An 18,910-nucleotide genomic window follows, 5' to 3' on the forward strand; every position below is an offset into this window, starting at 1 on the left:
AACCTTAGATTAAGACTGTCCATACATTATTATTTATACCTACATTAGGAATGAAAATACACATAAATAAATCCCTGCAGATTATTTGACTTGTATGGCTCACTGCGCATGCGCAGATGTGCAGGAAGTGCTCGCAGACCGATAAACAGCTGATAGATCAACAACCGAACAGCCACCTCTAAAACAGCCGCGACTGGAAACAACAGGTACATATCACTAATCTCGGTAATTTTATATCACTCTATATATCTAAAATAGATGCGATAATTTTGGAAATCGATGTTCACGCCACCTCTTGGCCCGCTTCGCCTGGATCGAGACGAGTCACGTTAATGGTCAGAGTCTATACTGCGTCTCTAATGCATCACATCAGACACATTCACCTGACAGTCAGAGTTATGTATTAGATCAGTAGACATACACCTTATGATTAAAGTTATGCATTATATCTGTAGACATACACCTGATTATTACAGTTATGCATTAGATCAGCAGACAGACACCTAATTATTAGTTATTAATCAGATCAATAGACATAAACCTGGTTATTAGAGTTATTAAAGGAATAGTTCACCCAAAAATGAAAATGATCCCATAATTTAATGAACCTTAAGCCGTCCTATGTGTATATGACTTTCTGTGTTTCTGAACGGAGTTAGGCTATGTTCTAATCGGAGTTAGGCTATGTTAAATTATATCCTGGCTCTTCCCAGCTTTGTAATGCCATTGAATAGTGCCCGAGTTTTTGAAGCTCCAAAAAACACATCCATCCATCAAAAAAAGTAATCCATACGACTCCAGTGGGTTAATGAATGTCTTCTGAAGCAAAGCAATGGGTCTTTGTAAGAAAAATATCCATATTGAAATTGAAAACTATTATCACTGTATTTGGCGAAGGCTGTACGCGCGTTCACAAGAGAGTTGAGTTCTGGCAGAAGGGTGACCTCTGACCCGACTTATATCAAAATTCTCCAACATTTTTCTTTAAAATTTCTAATTTTAGACTTCTAATTTGTGACCAGCGTTTTGTTGTGCTCCATCCTTAGAGCGTCCACATTCATCAATTCTCACCTAAGATTACGCTATCCTATGTCATACGTCAGGTCAGAGGTCAGCCTTCCAAACTAGATTCTCGTGAACGAGCATACGGCCACTGCCGGAAGCCAGGGATTATAGTTTATAAAGCTTTAAATATGGATATTTTTCTTACAAAAATGAGTTTTAAAAAAAAGGAGTCGTATGGATTACTTTTATGATGGATGGGGATGGATGTGCTTTTCGGAGCTTCAAAAAACTCCCCTCTATGGCAATGGCATTGAATACACTATTCAATGCCATTGCCAATACAAAGCTGGGAAGAGCCAGGATACTAATATAAATCTGAATGTGTTCGGGTGAAAGAAGAAAGTCATATACACCTAGGATGGTTAAAGGGTGAGTAAATTATGGGATAATTGTCATTTTTGGGTTAACTAACCCTTTAATCAGATCAATATAAACACACAACCGATTAGTAGAGTTATTAATCTAGATAGATGTTTATAGATGTTATGTAAAAAATAGAGGTTTTGATGGACAGTTAAAGCCAGGTATTACATTAATTACTCATGGAAAATCCATCTGTGCATAAATGTTACTGCAAATTATGGTAATGATTTATGTTACAATTAAGTTAATGTATTGTAAAGTATATGTAAATGCAATTCATTACAACAGCATTAACAATATAACTGTGTAATTACAATCAGCTCATCAAAGATGTTACATATTATTAAGTGTACATTGACCACAGCTGACACTTTATGTAATGCCTTTAAATTGCTGTATGACAGTGGTATTCAAATGGCGGACCAGTAAAATGACCCCGGCTCCAGACCCCGGCTTGGTTCCATCCGGACCGCGGGAAGTAATTGCGCCATTTTACTGGTCCACCATTTGGATACCACTGTCATACAGCAATTTAAAGGCATTAAATAAAGTGTCAGCTGTGGTCAATGGGACATGATTGCGCCATTTTACCATTTTACCATTTCACCATTTCTACAGTTTAAAGTGAGCCGCGCGTCAAAACAACAAAGAGGTTCACACCACAAGTGCTCAGGGTCTTTTATGGTAATGATATTTCAGCGCTTCATCCTCTAATATTTTTATCTAGAGCCAAATAATTTTAACAACAGCAGAAAGATGTGAGCAGCAAAATAGATACTACAACTTGCTAAAAAGCTGCAGAAAACGAGAATGCAGCAAATACAATTATTTGTATCTGTCATACAGATGACTCAGACTGTTTAACTAAACCATGTTTGTGGCAAGTTAATGCGTGGCGCCTTTAGATATTTTTTTCTCTCACATTTAGCATTATTATATCAGCATATTAAGAGCATTTCATAATAAACTATGATAAAATAAACATAATAAAATATATATAATAATAATTGATATATAGATATTAATAACAGCCTGATAAAACATTTCATCTTACCTTTTTAAACTCATATCCAGTTAGAAAAAATATAATTACTTTTTTTGGTAAATAGGGATTTTTTATTTGACAAAGTACTACGGCTGCCCCGATGGAAATGTATAACTGTTCCAAATAAGTAGCCTATTGTCCGGACCTCTGCTGGGAAGGAGATATAGAGATGTATTAGGCATTAGGCATTGAATACCCCTGCTGTATGAGATGACTTTGAGCTATGTAGGCCTAGCCTATTTAAAATGGCTATGCTATAAATGTTTGCACTGCAAAGTGATAATACTGATGCAAACTCAGAGAGCAGAACAGCACACGACCAAGAAACCACAAAGAGGTGACAAAGTTTTAACCTGGTGGTTTCCTATCTCCTCAACATCTAGTTCATTGATCATTGTTTATGTCGACACCCATTACAAGAGAGATGTGCAACAAAACAATACAATTCATACTTGGGGCAAAATGTTGGATTTGGAATTTATCAGAGACTTTACTTTATTAACCAGAAATGTTCACTGAGATGCCAAGATAAGAGTGCGGTAACTCTAAAAAGTTGATTTTCTTCGTGTCATTACTCATGCCCCATCAAGTCAATTTTTAAGTTCAATCTCGAGGTTATACTTGCCACCTTGCATTTTAGGATGTTTAAATAGAAATATATTATGTAGTATGGTACTTTCCTTGAATTAAAACTGTCATGAGGATGTTTAGCAATACAGTCTTACCCAAGAAATGTTATTGTGTTGCTTTACTCATCAGCTTCCCCTTTCCTGATGAGAACTGATTCACATATGTCACATCCGTGGTCATCCTGACTGCTGACTTGAAAGACTTGTTCATTTGTTTTAGTTCAGTTTTGCTATTGAGGTTTTTTCTAGGCCATAGTTAAAGTTGCCATGAAATGGATGTTGCAATGTTTTTTTTTTAACGTATTCTATTGAAATGGTTTCTCGAACCAGAAAACATGTAGAGTGGGACCTGATTTTGTTAATCTGGAATTGATTGAATCGTTGGAAGGTTGTGGTTTGCTGTTGCTATGATCTCATTTGTGTGACAGGATGTCCCGCCCTCTCTCCAGTAAACATGTCACCAGAGAAGAGATGTTGCTGCAAAAGGGAAGGGAATTTATTCAAAACAATGCTATAAGTAGCATTGCACATACATGTCTATGTAACACTCTCATTAGAGTGTTAGTTGAGTATTAGTAGACTGGTAGGGTTAGATTAAGTTGAAATGTAGTTGCAAAATTAGGCTAATTCTAGTCAGGAGAATTTCTGTTGAAGGACCATCACAATAAAGAGTTAAGCAGACAGTCTACTAGTACTCTAATGAGAGCTAGTTAACATGTAGTTGCAAATTTACTTATAGTTAACAGCACATTCAAAAGGAACCATCAAAATAAAGTGTTACCAAAAAATAAAAAAAATAATGATGGATAAATCCTTTATTATAAATACTGCAATAGTCCATAAAAAAATCTCATGGTGACAGTTCGCCCCAAAATTAAGATTCTGTCAACATTTACTCACTGTCATTTCTTTCTAAACCTGTATGTCTAGCTTTCTTCTGTGGAACACAATTTTATTTTTATTTATTTTTATAAAAATGTAAGTAAGTTAACTCTTACCAGAGCATTTTGATTTTAGTTGTAAGTGACTTCCTCTTCCAATGCCCATTCCAGTAACGTTCTGCTCTTACTGTCGTTTGTTTTTTAGCATCACAGTCTGACTTCTGTCCTCACAGCCTAAAAAGAAGTCTCCAGTACTTCAAAAAACGGAGTCCACTGCTTTGAGTTGCTGCTTTCAGAGACGCCATCAGGGAGGACGGCCACCCTTCCTACATCATGAGCACCCGCGGGACCGGCAGGACCAATGGGAGCCTACCGCAGACCAAGATCTGCCAGTTCAAACTGGTGCTGCTGGGAGATATGGCCGTCGGCAAGTCCAGCCTGGTGCTGCGCTTTGTTAAGGGCCAGTTTGATGAGTTTCAGGAGACCACCATTGGAGGTGAGGCATAGGTGATGAATTTGAATTCAGTTCATAAAGATTACTGCTAATCTTTAGGAAAAATTGGGTTGGTTTAAGCGGTTTATTGCATTTACATTCCTACATACACTACCATCAAGGTTTGGTATCTTTATAAAGAAATTAATACATTTATTTAGCAGGGACATTGAATTGATCAAAAGTGACAGTAAAGACTTTTACTTTATTACAAAAAAAATTGATTTCATAACTGTTTTCAACATTAATAATAATAAAAATTATATTTCTTGAGCACGAAATCTGCATATTAGATTTATTTCTGAAGGATCATGTGACACTGAAGACTGGAGACTGTCTGCTAAAAATTCAGCTTTGACATTACAGGAATAAATTACATTTTAAAATATATGAAAATAATATTTCACAATATGTGTGTTTCTACGGAGTGCTTTAAAAGTGAAGTGACCAGACTTTTCATGGTATTTTTCACAAAGTCTCATTTGGTGTGAGCAGTACAGTCAACAGTGCCGAGGACACATTTGTGGATCCTTTATAGTGATTTGTAACCCTGTGTTAATTTGACTTCAAACTGAGCTAATTTTGTTCTTAGTCATAGCAGTAGATGTCAGTAGATAAAACATATCACATGTGAGAATGATGACAAACTACGTTGACTATCTCTGTGTATAATCTTCACACTAGAATTTGCACCCATAAAGTCAAAGACAGGCAAATAGCATAAAAATGGACGTAATCCAACACTAATATTAGACTGGAGTTAGTGTTAAAGTAATAAAACACTTGAGGTCATGCATTGTGATTTGACAATGGTTAAAGGGGTATTTTAAGTCATGAAGCAGAGGTCTTGAGTGGTGTATTGCTTTTATAAAACAGCAACAGCAATATTATAAAATACGCCAATGTTCAATCAATAATTCATTGAAATACAATCATTTAAAAAAATGTTGGATCAATAATAGTCATCAGAATAAACAATACTACTGCTACATTTTTTTGCATGTTTTACCCTTGGTGCATTTATTTATAGAATTTATTGACCTCAACATTTTGTTTGTGCATCAAAAACAAAATTTAAGTTTTCTATTCTATAACCAGTGTTATTTTAGTATTATTTATATAATAATAGTATTATTTATAATTAGCTTTATTTTTTTATTTTCAGTTTTCCTTTCATTTTTTCTTAATTTTAGTGTTAATGTTTTGTGTTTTAGTATTTTTATGCGCTTTTGTCATTTTTTATTAGTGTTTTTATTTAAAAGTTCTATTTACCTTTAGCTTATTATAGTTTATTTTCTAATTTTTATATTTAATTTTATTTCAGCTGCAAGAACCAAAAATAAAAATCAAGACGGAACAGTATTATTTATACTTGAATCTCTGGCTTAGATTACTTACTTATCTTTTTTTTCTTTTCTTTTTTGTTGTTCACCATCAGCTGCTTTCTTGGCACAGTCTGTTTGTCTGGACGACACTACAGTGAAGTTTGAGATTTGGGACACGGCTGGACAGGAGCGCTACCACAGCTTGGCCCCCATGTACTACCGTGGAGCCCAGGCGGCCATTGTAGTGTTTGACATCACCAAGCCTGTAAGTTAACAGTACACTCTTTTTACAGAGGATACAAACTTTAATTTGGTAAAATAGTAGATTTGTTGCTTAGTCTTTTAGCCATCTGTTTGTAGGAAACATTTGAGCGAGCAAAGGCGTGGGTGAAAGAGCTGCAGCGGCAGGCCAGTCCCAACATCGTCATTGCTCTTGCAGGAAACAAGGCCGACCTAGCAGACAAGAGACTTGTGGAGTATGAGGTCATATCTTTCTCTCTTTTATTTCTAGACATGGGAGGTGTTGGGGTTGTTCCTGTCAATGAAGTTGCAAAAATGTTGAAAAAATCCCTTCTGGGTTTGATTCATAAAAAGCTCAAATTTAAAATAATAAAATGTAATTGATTCCTGTGACGTCAAAGCTGAATTCTCAGCAGTCATTACTCCAGTCTTCAGTGTCACATGATCCTTCAGAAAGCAGTCTAATATGCTGATTTGGTGCTCAAGAAACATTTCTTATGATTAGCAGCAATACTGAAAACAGTTGTGCTGCTTAATATATTTTTGGAAGCCATGATGCTTCTTTTGCAGGACTCTTTACTGTCTCTTTTGATCATTGTAATGCATCTTAGCTAAATCATATATTTAAAAAATAAATAAATCTTACTGACCTCAAACATTTGAACGGTATTGTTAGTACACAATAACTGTGTAAAGTGTGGTAATTACATTTTGAACACATTTGACAGCCCAAATAATTATTTGAACTGTTGGTTATTTCTCCAATGTCTTGTGTGCACTGTGCAGTAACCCAGACATTAATTTTACATTTCTGAACAGGAAGCTCAGACATATGCAGAAGACACAGGCTTGCTTTTCATGGAAACTTCTGCCAAGACTGCAATGAATGTAAACGAGTTGTTTCTGGCCATTGGTAAGTGTTAAAGTTGTTTTCTAACTATAGTGTATTCACTTCTGCAAATTGTTATTGTTATTACAAAAAAACTGGTATTATCTACAAGTATCATCAAATAAGGAAAAGAAATTTCAGGTTGTGACAAGGGAAACTTTAGATTTCAATAAATTCAAGAACATTAGTGAACATTCTTAATATTTTTAGTCTTTTCTTTACACGCAGAATTAAAACTCTCCTGGCATACCATCCCATTTTCAGATTGTTAGTCTAAACAGATTAACAGCGGGGACTATATGGTTATTGATTGGCACATCTGAATGCAAGCTTGCTGGCGGGATTTAAACTGAATCTATATGATTGGAGAAGTCCGGCATATGTCACCAGAAAGAAGTCTGTTGTTTCAATGGTAGATCTAGTTATGACATTTTGATTAAGTAAATAAAAGAAACGTATGCATGGATGAACCGTTTGCAATAAAATCAATTACAGAATTTAGTAAAAATAAAGTGAATTTTAATTTCCTGCCAACTTTAAACAAAATATTAACAATATTAATTTCGATTTTTAAAGCTAATTTCTCGATTTTTCTCGATTCTTCTTCATTTAACTCTACTTTATTTATCAATAGCAAAAAAGATGCCAAAAACAGACACCCAAAACCCCACGCATGCTGCCCGACACAGGGGCGTAAATCTACAGGACCCAGATGCACAGTCCTCTCGAAGCTGCTGTGGGAACTAAAGGCCTGTCAACACTCCGTAATGGGAGACCACCGACACCTTCTCCTTCCCAAAATCCTTCCCTTCACCCTTTCACCTCCCAAGACGGATACGGAAAGAGATCGAAAGAGGGGAATAACAGAAAGAGTTTGAGGAAAATCCCTCACTGATGCCATAAAGAGATTTTTCAAGGAAGACTTCTGATGGACAGGGTAGAAAGTGAACGGACGATGGACTGCATCACATCTGGCAGTATATATGGATTCTGTATTATTTTTAAGTAAACAATATTTTCAGCCTCTGTTCATTCTCATTATGCCAGCAAGCACCAAGGAGTCACCCAAAGAGATAGAGGAACACAGAAGAAACAGGATGAACAGAATAATTATTTCACCAATAAATCTTCCCATTCTCAGTCCTGAAATGAACTGAGATGGTCCATAACATCCCCTTAAAACATCCGGAAGTCTTCAAGCGAAATCTACACAAAGTATCCGTATGCTCTGGGCTCCCCCATTCTGAACCCAACTCTAACACTGGAAGGAAGTCAGCACCTTAACCTGAAACTAACCCTTACAATTCTTCAACCATGAGCTGCATCTACAATTTTTTTTAAACTACGAAAGGAACACTGAAGCAGAAATGATTCTTTAACCCTGAGCTTGTTTTTTTCAGCCTCCAGCTTTATTTATTACCTTTGTTTGAACTGGTCTCCCTTATGTAGCTTGTCATTCATCTTAGACCCAAAAAGTATTGAATTTCCTATCCCATTTCCTTCTCCCGACCGCATTGATCTTGAAATTCAGTGTTGAAGTTCACTAAACAACAGCAAGCTCTACGATGCCTTCTCTATGTTCTTGTCGCTTTGTGTAAACTACTGTTCGAGAAACAATCGACAAATCATTTACAATGTATTGACACCAAGCAGATGACCGATCGAAAAGCATTTCGCTTCACAAGTGATTGCAGAATATCGCACATTGATTCGTTTGAAGAAGGAATTCATGAAATACCAGGCCAATGTCTCAGTATGCTATGAAAAAGAAACAAAAATATTTAAGCACCCACAAATCAAGAACATGAATTCTGATTCTGTGCAATACAGTGAGATGGAAAATAACAGCAAGAGAAATTTTTACCCACAAAGCCCCTGAAAAAGTGGAAAAAAACAGAAGTGCCTACTCCGTTTTTTCCGTGTTCTTTGTTTTGGGCTTGTTTGAGGTCGACAGACCGCCAGAAAAGTAGCGCTTTCGAGATCTTGGCCCGAAGTGTACAGGCAATAACCTGTAAAAAATAATCAGTTAAGCTTGTTAGACACAGAGGAGTCATTTATAAAGTTTTGTTTTATGGATGCTGTTTGTTGATGTGTATAAAAATGAGTTTTATTTCAAATTGATTTTAGTCTGTAATTTAATGGGTTACCAGTACATTTATATGGTCATTTAGGGAATGAATTGGGAATCGTGATAAGATGTCACACAGCTAGAAGTCATTTGTCATGTGTCTTCAGGTCCACCTTTTTTGTGGAATAGATCTGATCTCCTGTTAACACCTCTGTGAACTGAATTGTTAAATAAAGCTGTGCTGTTCTGCTATGAATGAAATGTGACTGGTTTCTGTGGATTTTTGTCTAGCCTTGATCTAAACCTCAGTTAACAGTCATTTATGAGGAAACAGCATTCAAAACAGTTGTCTGGCGAAACCCATGTGACATGTCACTGCAATATTTAGCCTTAAAGGTACAGTGTCCAATTTCAAATAGACTAGCAGCACCAAACAAAATGGCAAAAATAATGACCAAACAGGTTTCTCAAACACTTCTAGTGCGGTATGCAAATAAATAGCTCTTTAGGTATATTGTTACGCTCCAGACAGAAAATAGCATGACTGGAATGATTTGCGATCAGAATCAGTGCTGCAGGAATGAGTCCGAAACCTGCATATTTGCACTTCCGGTTCCATTTTCAGTCAATTTTATTTATTCTATGACATCAAATACATCAGTAATAATCCATTTGGCATATTTCTTATGCTTTTATGTGTCTTGAAATAGGTGATTTAGGTGGTTGCTAAAGTGGCTGTTGGAACTCAAGAGGCTGTCGGGGACATAAAACATCACGTCGAACAGGGAAACTCACCCAACGTTACTCACAAGTCTGCTTTTAAAGCCTTGTCATGTTTATACTGAATTTTCTGTCCGTTATAGCGTAACTCTAGCTTTTTACTTAAGGAAATTGTTTTAAGCTTCAAAACTCATCAATGTGTTGTTTTCATAAGTTTTTTCCCCACAAATAAAGATTATTGTAATGAACCTCTAAGAATCAAACTTTTGTTAGTCACAAAGAGGTTACTTTCTGCAATAATTCAAAACCAATTGAAAAATCCTATGCTATTTGTTTTGTTTTTTCGAGGAACCCAGGGAGATGCTATCTTTTGGGTTGGCCAAAAACAAAAATGTCATCCTTGCAGCATTATATTCCCAGCTTCAACATTACCTGGGATATTGCATTAGAAAAGAAGAAGAAAAAAACAGAGCTTGGTGACACTTGTCAGCCAAAAAGAAAAGTTGATTCAGACGTGGAGGAAGTTTATGCATTTTCATCAAAGACGGAGATAAAATAAAGTATTTCAAAATGCAAAAAATGACATCAGGATCACGTAATATTTGAACTTTGTTGTATTTTTAGAATCAAATGGTTAAGCAAATTCAATCACAAAACTAATAAAATAACAGCCAAGACAGAGAGCAAACAATTGAGTGTGTTGTGATATATTTGGCTAAGAATAATAATAAAAAAGGAACAGATCATTAAAACCAATCACAAATGACAAATACAAGATAAAAATGTATAAATGGCTGTGGCATTACTTTATACACAAAATACCAAAAATAAAAGTACGGTAGTACATAACCTTGACATTTCTGAAAATAGCTTTCCATTAATTCTTCACAATCATAATCAGCAAAACTTCTGTTCTTTAAAACAACAGTAGTTATAAAGCAGACCAAATCAGTCTAGTGACCCATTCAACTCTTTAGAATCAAAAAAAGACAGCAAACTATCTGGCGGATCATTCTTGGTACTAAAAATATAATTGGATTTATCTAGCCCTCACTTTCGTCATCATCTACAGCCGTGTAGATACTCTGGTTTCTCCGTTTTATTTGAGGTGTGCCACCCGTGTGACTCGCAGGCCCCTGTGCTGTCTCACCACTCGTGCGTTTAGGGACCCTGGCTGACGTGAAGCCCCCCTCCTCTTCTGAGCTGCCCTGAGAGAGGGATGCAGAAGGTGGGGGAAGAGAAAGAGGCCGTAAGGAGTGTAGTGGAGCCTCCGTCTCTGGTGCAGCACATGGGGGTGGTAAGATCAGTCTATTAGCGGTCTCTCGCTGGGGGCTGCTGTCTCTATCGCTGTCCTGGCCCCCCATTTGCCCTTCTGGAACCACTGCGTCTGTCCCTTTCTCTTCAGCACAGCCTACTGCCTCATCCTCTTCCTCCTCCCATTCATCCTCAATGGTGATTTCATCAGGGTTGTAGGAGCTGGAGAGGCCAGAGGTGTCGGTGGGGTATTCACTGGGTTCGTCTACGCTCCCAGTGCTGTCCTCGTCCTCCTCCTCTTCAGTCGCACCTATGGCACCCTTCTCCCCATAAGTCTGCCCATTTTGCCCAGCCAGGATGTAGATGTCTGTCAGGCCGAGGGTGGCACACACCTCTGTAGTTTGGGGGTTGGTGGAGTAAGCTGGGTGAGCATTGTGTTGAGGGCGGCTGGGGTCATAGGCGTGCACCGTCAGGCTGAAATTTTCAGGGATGCGGAGGTCACCACTCAAATCTCTCACAACCTCCATCATAGCTTCCTCTGACGCACTGAAATCCCACCTGAAAGAAGCAGAAAAATAGGATGCCAAAATACAAATTAATTTATGTGCACCAAATACCAATTAATATTGGAATTATTCAGATTACATATGCATGTAATGTAAATACAACCAATTTGTAATAAACCAGTTAAGCCCAGTTTTTTCAAAATGATATATGCTTATATTAACTGTATTACACTAAACTGACCCCATTTTATTAATACCAAATCAAATGATCAAATTAATACTTTCATTCAGCAAAGACACATTTAATTGATCAAAAGTGACAGTGAAGACATTTATAATGATATAAAATATTTCTACTTTAAAATAAATGCTGTTATGCAAGTGTTTCTTTTTACAGAAAAGGGAGGGGGAGGGGTGAATGTATCACGGTTTTCAGAAAGATATTAAGCAGCACAACTTTTAAGTAATGATGCTGAAAATTCAGCTTGGACATCACAAGAATAAATTAAATTTGAAATTGTATTAAAATAGAAATGAGTTATTTTAATTTGTAATAATATTTAAAAATATTAGTTTTCCCTGTATTTTTGATCAAATAAACGCATCCTTGGTGAGCACAAGAGACTTCTTTTAAAAACATGAATTCTGTGTCTTGTTATATATACATATATATATATTTATAAAACACTTATTATATGTCCAGCAATCCTGAATTATTGAGGGAAACAAGGACGTAGGTTTGGTCTCATGGTGCGCTCAAGTCCTCCTGGGAAGTTCATAGGCACAATGTGGGAAGTTGTGTTTACGACGGCTGGTGCGTTCAAGTCACTTTCATCGGAGTAAGATGGCGGAGTACTTTCTCTTAATTACACAAAAATACAGTGAGGTTCTTAAACTCTATTTCTAAAAAAAGAAGAACAAAGATTTGCATAAGTGTGCTTTGGTTTTTTATGTTTTTAGTTAATTTATGAAGCCACTGCAAACTTTATCGTTACTACATTGTTATTTTATAATGCTATCAGATTCTGTGCAGGCAATTAGCTTACTGCGTTGTAAATAGAAAAGCCTGACAAGCTAAATACCTTGTATTGTGGTAATCCGCCATGTTTCTCAGTGACACGCCCACAACTCGTAAAGATCGGGGCTTAGAGAAAATCCCGAGCTTCCCACTGGTATTTACGACATTGTGGTGGCGTTCAAGTGCGTTCAACTCGTAAATACGATCTATACGAGATGACTTGAACGCACCATTAGTTCCAATCCTTGATTCTGATTGGTCAATAGCTGTGTTTTATTCACGATAAAACACTGCTATGATCGCTTCACTCAAAGGTTCTATGTATCACTACACAACACCCCTAGCAACCACTCTTAGCAACTTAAACACATGTTTGGTCTCATTTATATTGTTCTTTGAAGCTATAGTAGAGTATTGTGAGAGACTGAGTAAGCGAGTGTGCATGCATTTACAGTAGACATAGCATTTTCCTTCAGGTCAGTTCTATATTCATAATAAAAAAAATCCGTTTGAATGTCCGCTGGGATTGCTGTGAATCCCTGTGCCGTCTTCCTTCTCCGAGATCACAAGTTTGAGTCCTTTCAATATGAAAGTATTCTCTACTGACTGACTCACTCATAAAGACTGTTTTTGTTGCAACTTCTGTTGCCGTTTACGGTCAGGGACTTCATGAAAGTTGCATAGATACATATTTTTCGGCTTTAATGTTTGTATTGTGTGGTAACCGTTTTATAAAACTCTGCTTCGCGTCGTGCCTAACAACGCCCTTCAGTCGTGACAGCACAGCCTCTCGTACCTTATTCAGGGTTCTTGCAGGTTTCAGTAAGTCAAATTTAAGATCTTTTTAAGACATTTTAAGACCATAAAGATTTAAATTTAAGACCTACATGACGCATTAACCAGCAAATAACAAATAAAATTAGCATCAATATGCACTTTTTGTTTACATAAACATTAAAATAATAACATAAAAAATGATGGCTAGATTTTAAAAGAGTGTCTTGCAACATGTCATCTAATAATAACATGTACAAGTTCAAATAAAGTTTTGACAAAAAAGGTTTTATAAAAAGATAAACCTCACGTATTTCAGCCTTTAAATAATTTTTTATAGAATTAATGTGTCAAAAAAAAGATAAATTACTGACATTTACAATGCAGATTAGCTTATCTTTTATTATTAATAGTAAGATTTGGTCTGATTTTCCCGTTGCGTCTGTCGTTGCTATGCAACCATGCACTGCGCTCTCCACAACGACAGTAGCTAGCTAATGGATTTCCACCACTGATAAACACTTGCTGTAGCCATTATTTATTTACGGAGAAGAGAAAAACACCTGTAGTGTTTGGGTGCACGGTGCACCCCCATCCTTCATGTTGACTGAGCTTTCAATGTTGTTACGGAAAGGGTGAAGCGGATTGGTTGGTTCTTGTCACACGACCTGCGGTGCGCTTGCAGAACTCTGAAAAGTTTAGCTTTTTTGTTTTATCTTGCTCCGCCTAGAAAAAAACGTCCGCATTGCTTCTAATATGAGTGCGCTTGCCGCGCGCCTAAATTTGAAATAACGAACTTGAGCGCGCAAAAGACGCAATATGTGAACGGCCTCTTTGGTATCTACTGCCAATCAGGGCACGAGCTACTGGTAGCTCGCGAGCGCCGTGTCGGAGACCCCTGCTACAGCTCCGCTTTGTAGGCTACGACTCGATACTTTTTTGCTACTTTGTAATAACTTTGTGTGGCCAGCATTTCAGGAAATGAACGAGGGTAAAACCTTTTTAAGACCTGACTAAATTAAATTTAAGACCTCGGATGAAAATGTGGCCGTTTTTAAGACGTTTAAAGGTCTTAAATTTAAAGTTCAGAATTTTAGACTTTTTAAGACCCCGCGGGAACCCTGCTTATTGCTTACACATATGTTCAATTACACATTCAAACAAAAGTAACTACAGTATAGGTAATTGTGACAAATGTGGCTAAGAACTATAAGAACTACAAAGGACATAGGCAGCTATGACAAATCATATCAAAGTGCATCTTCCGAATTTCCACAGGAGATCAGCAGGGAAATATCAGAATTTATTGGGAATATGCTGGTTACTGGAATATGCTAATAGAATGAAGGCTTAACAAGCAATCAAATAATCATGTGCATGTAAACGTGGTTATTATTGTATTGTGGTCAGTAGTACCGGGTGTGTAGTCCGTTGTCTTGCGGGGGGTTCCAAAAATTGTGGGAAGGTTTCTGAAGTCGGTCTGTCGCTTTCAAGATGGCCAGCCACTCTGGGTCGTACTCGAGGTGCTCGGAGGAGCCCGGTCTGTCTGCTACCTCCACAATCTGCAAAATCAAAATCTTTATTCATTCACAAAGATCTACTTGTTCTACTACTAGATCTACTACTTGGATCCCACAATATTTGCTCAAAGTGGATCTTTGTTGATGGAAACTGCAGGATCATTACCTGAAGGAAGTCTCGATGTGGAAGACACTTGTCAAGTGAGAGAAACTTGGTGATCTTTGCTGCAGAATTATTCTTAGCCTAATGTGACAAATAGCTTAGTTATTTACTTTTCAATAAATAATGAACTCTGATATCTACATCTTATCTTAGGCCTGTATGTAACTCCAAGATAGATACACACATATTCAATTTATACAATACACATTTTAAAAGATTTCTCTCTTAACAATTTCAGCTGTTTGCAGATATTGCACACACACATTACAATATAATGCTTTGAAATGGCTTAAAAGTTTGAGTTTTTTCTGTTTTTTTGTTGCTGAAGTTAAAATCACAAACATCCCAGTATTAACGCTCTTTTGTTCACAAGTCACGAGACAAGAAGGCATCACAAAATTAGTCTGATGATTAATCTAATGACAATCTAGTGGATTGAATACAAAAACATATTCTAGATATTCAAGCTCTTCTTCATTTTATATTGCCAGCAAATTATTGTGAATATATTTGTAAGATGTGTGAAAGGGGCTTAAATCTAGTGCATCTGCGACAGCGTAATCTCTACAATGGTAACTGAAGGCTTGTATTTGTCAAAACCACTGTCCCACCTCGTGCTGCATCAGTGCAGCAAACTTCACGTGCAGGTGGGCTGAGAACCAGTAGCTGGGCTGCAGGTGGTTGAGGAGTTCTGCAGCAGCAGGGCTGCCCAGGGTACCGCTCTCCACTTCCTGTCTGAGGAACTTCTTCTTGCGCAAAAGCTGATTTGTGTTGCCGTAATGATAAATGCCTCTCGGCCAATCATGCGTCATGAAGACGTCTATGGGCATCTTGAGCTTGAGAAGTGAGGTTAAAAATTATACATGTAAATAAATAGTATTTTGCTAGGCCCACTTTTTATGAATTAACAATTCGTCTGATTTTTCTTGATGGGTATAAAATGTCAGATTTTTTTCTCAATCTGCATCCTTATTATTGAATGTATAAGATGTCTATTGATGCATTTACCTGTTTAAGCTTGAAGACGTCAATGTTTCGTATGTGGTACACACTGCGCAATGTGTCTTGGCTGTACGGCGGAAACTCAAAGTGTCCTGAAATTGCATTTTTTTTTTTTAAATGCATATTTGTGTCTTAGAACACAATTTATTTGAAACTGTTAAAACTCACCTTTCTTGTAATCGTGGGATTTAAATATTCCAGAAAGACCGCCAATCCGTACACCTCTAAAGCGTACGACACCAGCATAACCTGAGTAATGAGGAACATCAAATCTATTGAGAACTTTTATTTAAGCCAAGTACTATCAAGAAAACCGTAAAAGTATGAGAATATTGAACACTGAAGCACAACATACTAGTCTTGACAATCTAGCTACATATTAAAGTAACAATTTGCAAGTAAAAAGATCTCACCCAGGTAATAGATGTTGGGAGCCACCCAGCCTCCATAAGGAAGTTCCTGCAGATGGTTTGATGCCTCATGGTTTCCGCCAATGAAAATAGTTAGGACAGGAGCCTTCTTCTCACCAGAGTAGTACCTTAGAAAACCAATTGTAATGACACATGAGAAACAATGGTCGACCAATATCACCAATACTATATTCATCCAATATAATATTCCTTACTTGTAAAATGTTTGCATGTGTCTGTATTTGGCAGGCACCGCCATGCAATTCATGTCTCCTTCATTTCTGACAGCCTGGAAGTCTCCGCAGCACAGAAGCAGGTCCACCTTCACACCTTCTTTATTCTCCAGGTAACTGATGCTCTCATATATCTTATCCAGCTCTCCATGACAACAGCCTTCTACTGCCACCTTCATCCTTATTTCTCTAAACCTCAGCGTTATACTCAAAGACAACAAAACGCGTTACCCATCGGTCCGCATGTACATCTTAATAGTTATACTTAATTCTTCCAGCAGCCGCTTTACCTCCCTGCACTCACATGCTACTCTGCTCATGCGCAAAACGGTCATGTGACCAGCGCACTAAATGCATTTTTTATTCTTCATCCACACTTTCGAGTAACCCCAGAGTGCAGTCTGGACGATGGGGCGGGGCGACACTTTGGGGCGGGGCGACACGTGTCGCTCCGCCTACCAACAATTTCATTGGTTTATAATACAGCAATCTTATTGGAGTAGACACTTGAGGCATGAGCATGCGCATTCCTTTATGTACGAGTTTATGAATGATCTTCTATCTACGCAGTTTCGCGCAGTTTGGCCGTAGGCTACTACGTTGTCGCATGGCGATTTCAGTAATGATCAATTAAATAATGTTTTTATTAACTTAATACGACTTAATAAGTTAAATGAAGTTACTGTACAACAAACAATAACAATCCCTTCAAGGCAGACCGCCGTGTGCTGCTAAATATGGGAAACGAATTCTTCATTCGTGGCCACGATACCTAGGTCTATATCAAGTGAAGTAAAAAAAATGTGTATAGCGCTCAATTCACATCGTTTTATAGCAGCTTTACAAACAGTAATATAGGCCTAAGCATTCATATTGAGCCGTTTTAGAGCTGGGCGATATAAATAAATATGTTGCTGATATAAATCATACGATGTTTTAGATTTAGCTAAATTGTATTTATTAATTTACCCAGCAGATAAGTCAATGGCACTTTAAGTGAGCAATGATCATGACTGCTTCAAATTATAGCATTGCAAGGAGAGATCGCCTATTAAGCTGATAGTAATATTTTCCGAATGTCATGCAGTGCTGCGACATTTTACATCATTAATATGCTTCTTCATTTTCCCATTATAAATAAACTCGGGGTTTTACACTACATGATGATAATTCACTGTATTTCAGTAAGACACAGTTCCGAAAGTGACAAATAAGACAATAATAGGCTACCAAATAAAACAAGCCCTGGCCATTGTTTTTTTTTTTTTTTTGTGTGTGTGTGTTTTTTTTTTTTTTTTTTTTTGCGTACAATGGGAATTTAAAAACCTGCAGTGCTGAAAAGTGGAAAAAAAAAAATACTAAAACAGATATTATTATGTCGATCTATAGCAAATATGATTATTTATGTGCTCAATTTAAGTAAGTAGGTATATAAATAAGTAGCTATAAGTAGGCTGTTAGGCTATAGGCCTATATGCACAGATTTACAGCGGTGATTTTTTAAAATAGTTAGGCTACAGATATAGCCTATGCCAGTGTTAATATTTGAAACTATTTTTAACAGGTAAACAACAAGGAAATATGTGTTTGCCATTAAACATTTTATTTGCACTTTGTGCCAAAAAATGCAAGCATTGGAGAACAAATCTCGTTAAAAAATCAACAAAAAACGGTCGTGCTAAAAAATCAGAGCACTAAAATCAGCTGCTTGCGTTCGGGTTTGTCCGATGTCTTTCCTTTAATACAGCGATTTATCATAATTTGCGTAAAATCCAGAGTTTGAGCTGATCCACCGACCGACCTGGTGGAAATATGAAATGGTGCTGTCGGTGCTGTCACCAAGCGTTCGTTTTTAAACAATAACTTTGTCTATACTGTGTCTTAACAATAAAACATTATCCAATAGATCTTAACTAAAAATACCATGGTAAACCGATAATATACGATTAGAGTTAGCATTTAATATTTCTTTAATATGGACAAATCATTCACAAAAATAGTACATAAAGAATGCGCATGCTCAGGCTTGAATCAGGCCAATAAGATTGCTGTATAATAAGCCAATTAAATTGGGGGTGGGCGGAGCGACACGTGTAACCCCGCCCCAAAGTGTCGCCCCGCCCCATCGTCCAGACTGCACTCTGGGGTACTACACACTTTCCGTAATTTATATTCGTTCTTCAGTTTAAACTTTTAAAACCTTGGTTGCATGGATATTGATCAGCATGCATTTGGTTGCACGTTAGCAATATTAAAACAGTAAATGATGGGGATATATGTGGAACAGCGATATACAAATTATAAGAATTTTA

At 37.1% G+C, this 18,910-nt stretch overlaps 2 protein-coding genes across 5 annotated transcripts; one reads left to right on the forward strand and one right to left on the reverse strand.

Moving 5' to 3' along the window:
- The first annotated feature begins 90 nt into the window (after positions 1-90).
- Positions 91-9,971, forward strand: rab5b (RAB5B, member RAS oncogene family). 4 transcript variants are annotated; one of them, XM_079618436.1, is made up of 6 exons: positions 91-206; positions 4,189-4,479; positions 5,915-6,066; positions 6,162-6,284; positions 6,861-6,954; positions 7,565-9,971. In XM_079618436.1, exons 2-6 carry the CDS (start codon positions 4,317-4,319, stop codon positions 7,675-7,677), a joined length of 645 nt encoding a protein of 214 aa, XP_079474562.1. In that variant the 5' UTR covers positions 91-206; positions 4,189-4,316; the 3' UTR covers positions 7,678-9,971. The 4 variants fall into 4 exon arrangements, with proteins under 4 accessions (XP_079474562.1, XP_079474565.1, XP_079474564.1 ...); XM_079618439.1 differs by having other exon boundaries at positions 105-206; positions 3,531-4,479; positions 7,565-9,263; XM_079618438.1 differs by having other exon boundaries at positions 119-225; positions 7,565-9,263.
- Positions 9,927-17,031, reverse strand: dbr1 (debranching RNA lariats 1). Its single transcript, XM_079618435.1, has 8 exons — positions 16,581-17,031; positions 16,369-16,493; positions 16,124-16,204; positions 15,962-16,047; positions 15,565-15,789; positions 14,957-15,034; positions 14,687-14,832; positions 9,927-11,530 (listed from the first exon to the last, which is right to left on the reverse strand). Exons 1-8 carry the CDS (start codon positions 16,775-16,777, stop codon positions 10,762-10,764), a joined length of 1,707 nt encoding a protein of 568 aa, XP_079474561.1. The 5' UTR covers positions 16,778-17,031; the 3' UTR covers positions 9,927-10,761.
- Between the last annotated feature and the right edge of the window lie 1,879 nt (positions 17,032-18,910).

The sequence above is a fragment of the Phoxinus phoxinus genome, assembly GCF_949152265.1.
Source record: "Phoxinus phoxinus genome assembly, chromosome: 7".
NCBI classification, from domain to species: domain Eukaryota; kingdom Metazoa; phylum Chordata; class Actinopteri; order Cypriniformes; family Leuciscidae; genus Phoxinus; species Phoxinus phoxinus.

Bases quoted from the DNA above. Each gene is read 5' to 3' on its own strand.
- rab5b (XM_079618436.1), top strand. From the start codon at position 4,317: ATGAGCACCCGCGGGACCGGCAGGACCAATGGGAGCCTACCGCAGACC. The intron at 6,067-6,161 runs GTAAGTTAACAG...ATCTGTTTGTAG, and splicing joins TGTTTGACATCACCAAGCCT to GAAACATTTGAGCGAGCAAA. The intron at 6,955-7,564 runs GTAAGTGTTAAA...ATTTATCAATAG, and splicing joins CGAGTTGTTTCTGGCCATTG to CAAAAAAGATGCCAAAAACA.
- dbr1 (XM_079618435.1), bottom strand. From the start codon at position 16,777: ATGAAGGTGGCAGTAGAAGGCTGTTGTCATGGAGAGCTGGATAAGATA. The intron at 16,205-16,368 runs GTGAGATCTTTT...CTCATTACTCAG, and splicing joins TCCCAACATCTATTACCTGG to GTTATGCTGGTGTCGTACGC. The intron at 14,833-14,956 runs GTAATGATCCTG...TTGATTTTGCAG, and splicing joins CACATCGAGACTTCCTTCAG to ATTGTGGAGGTAGCAGACAG.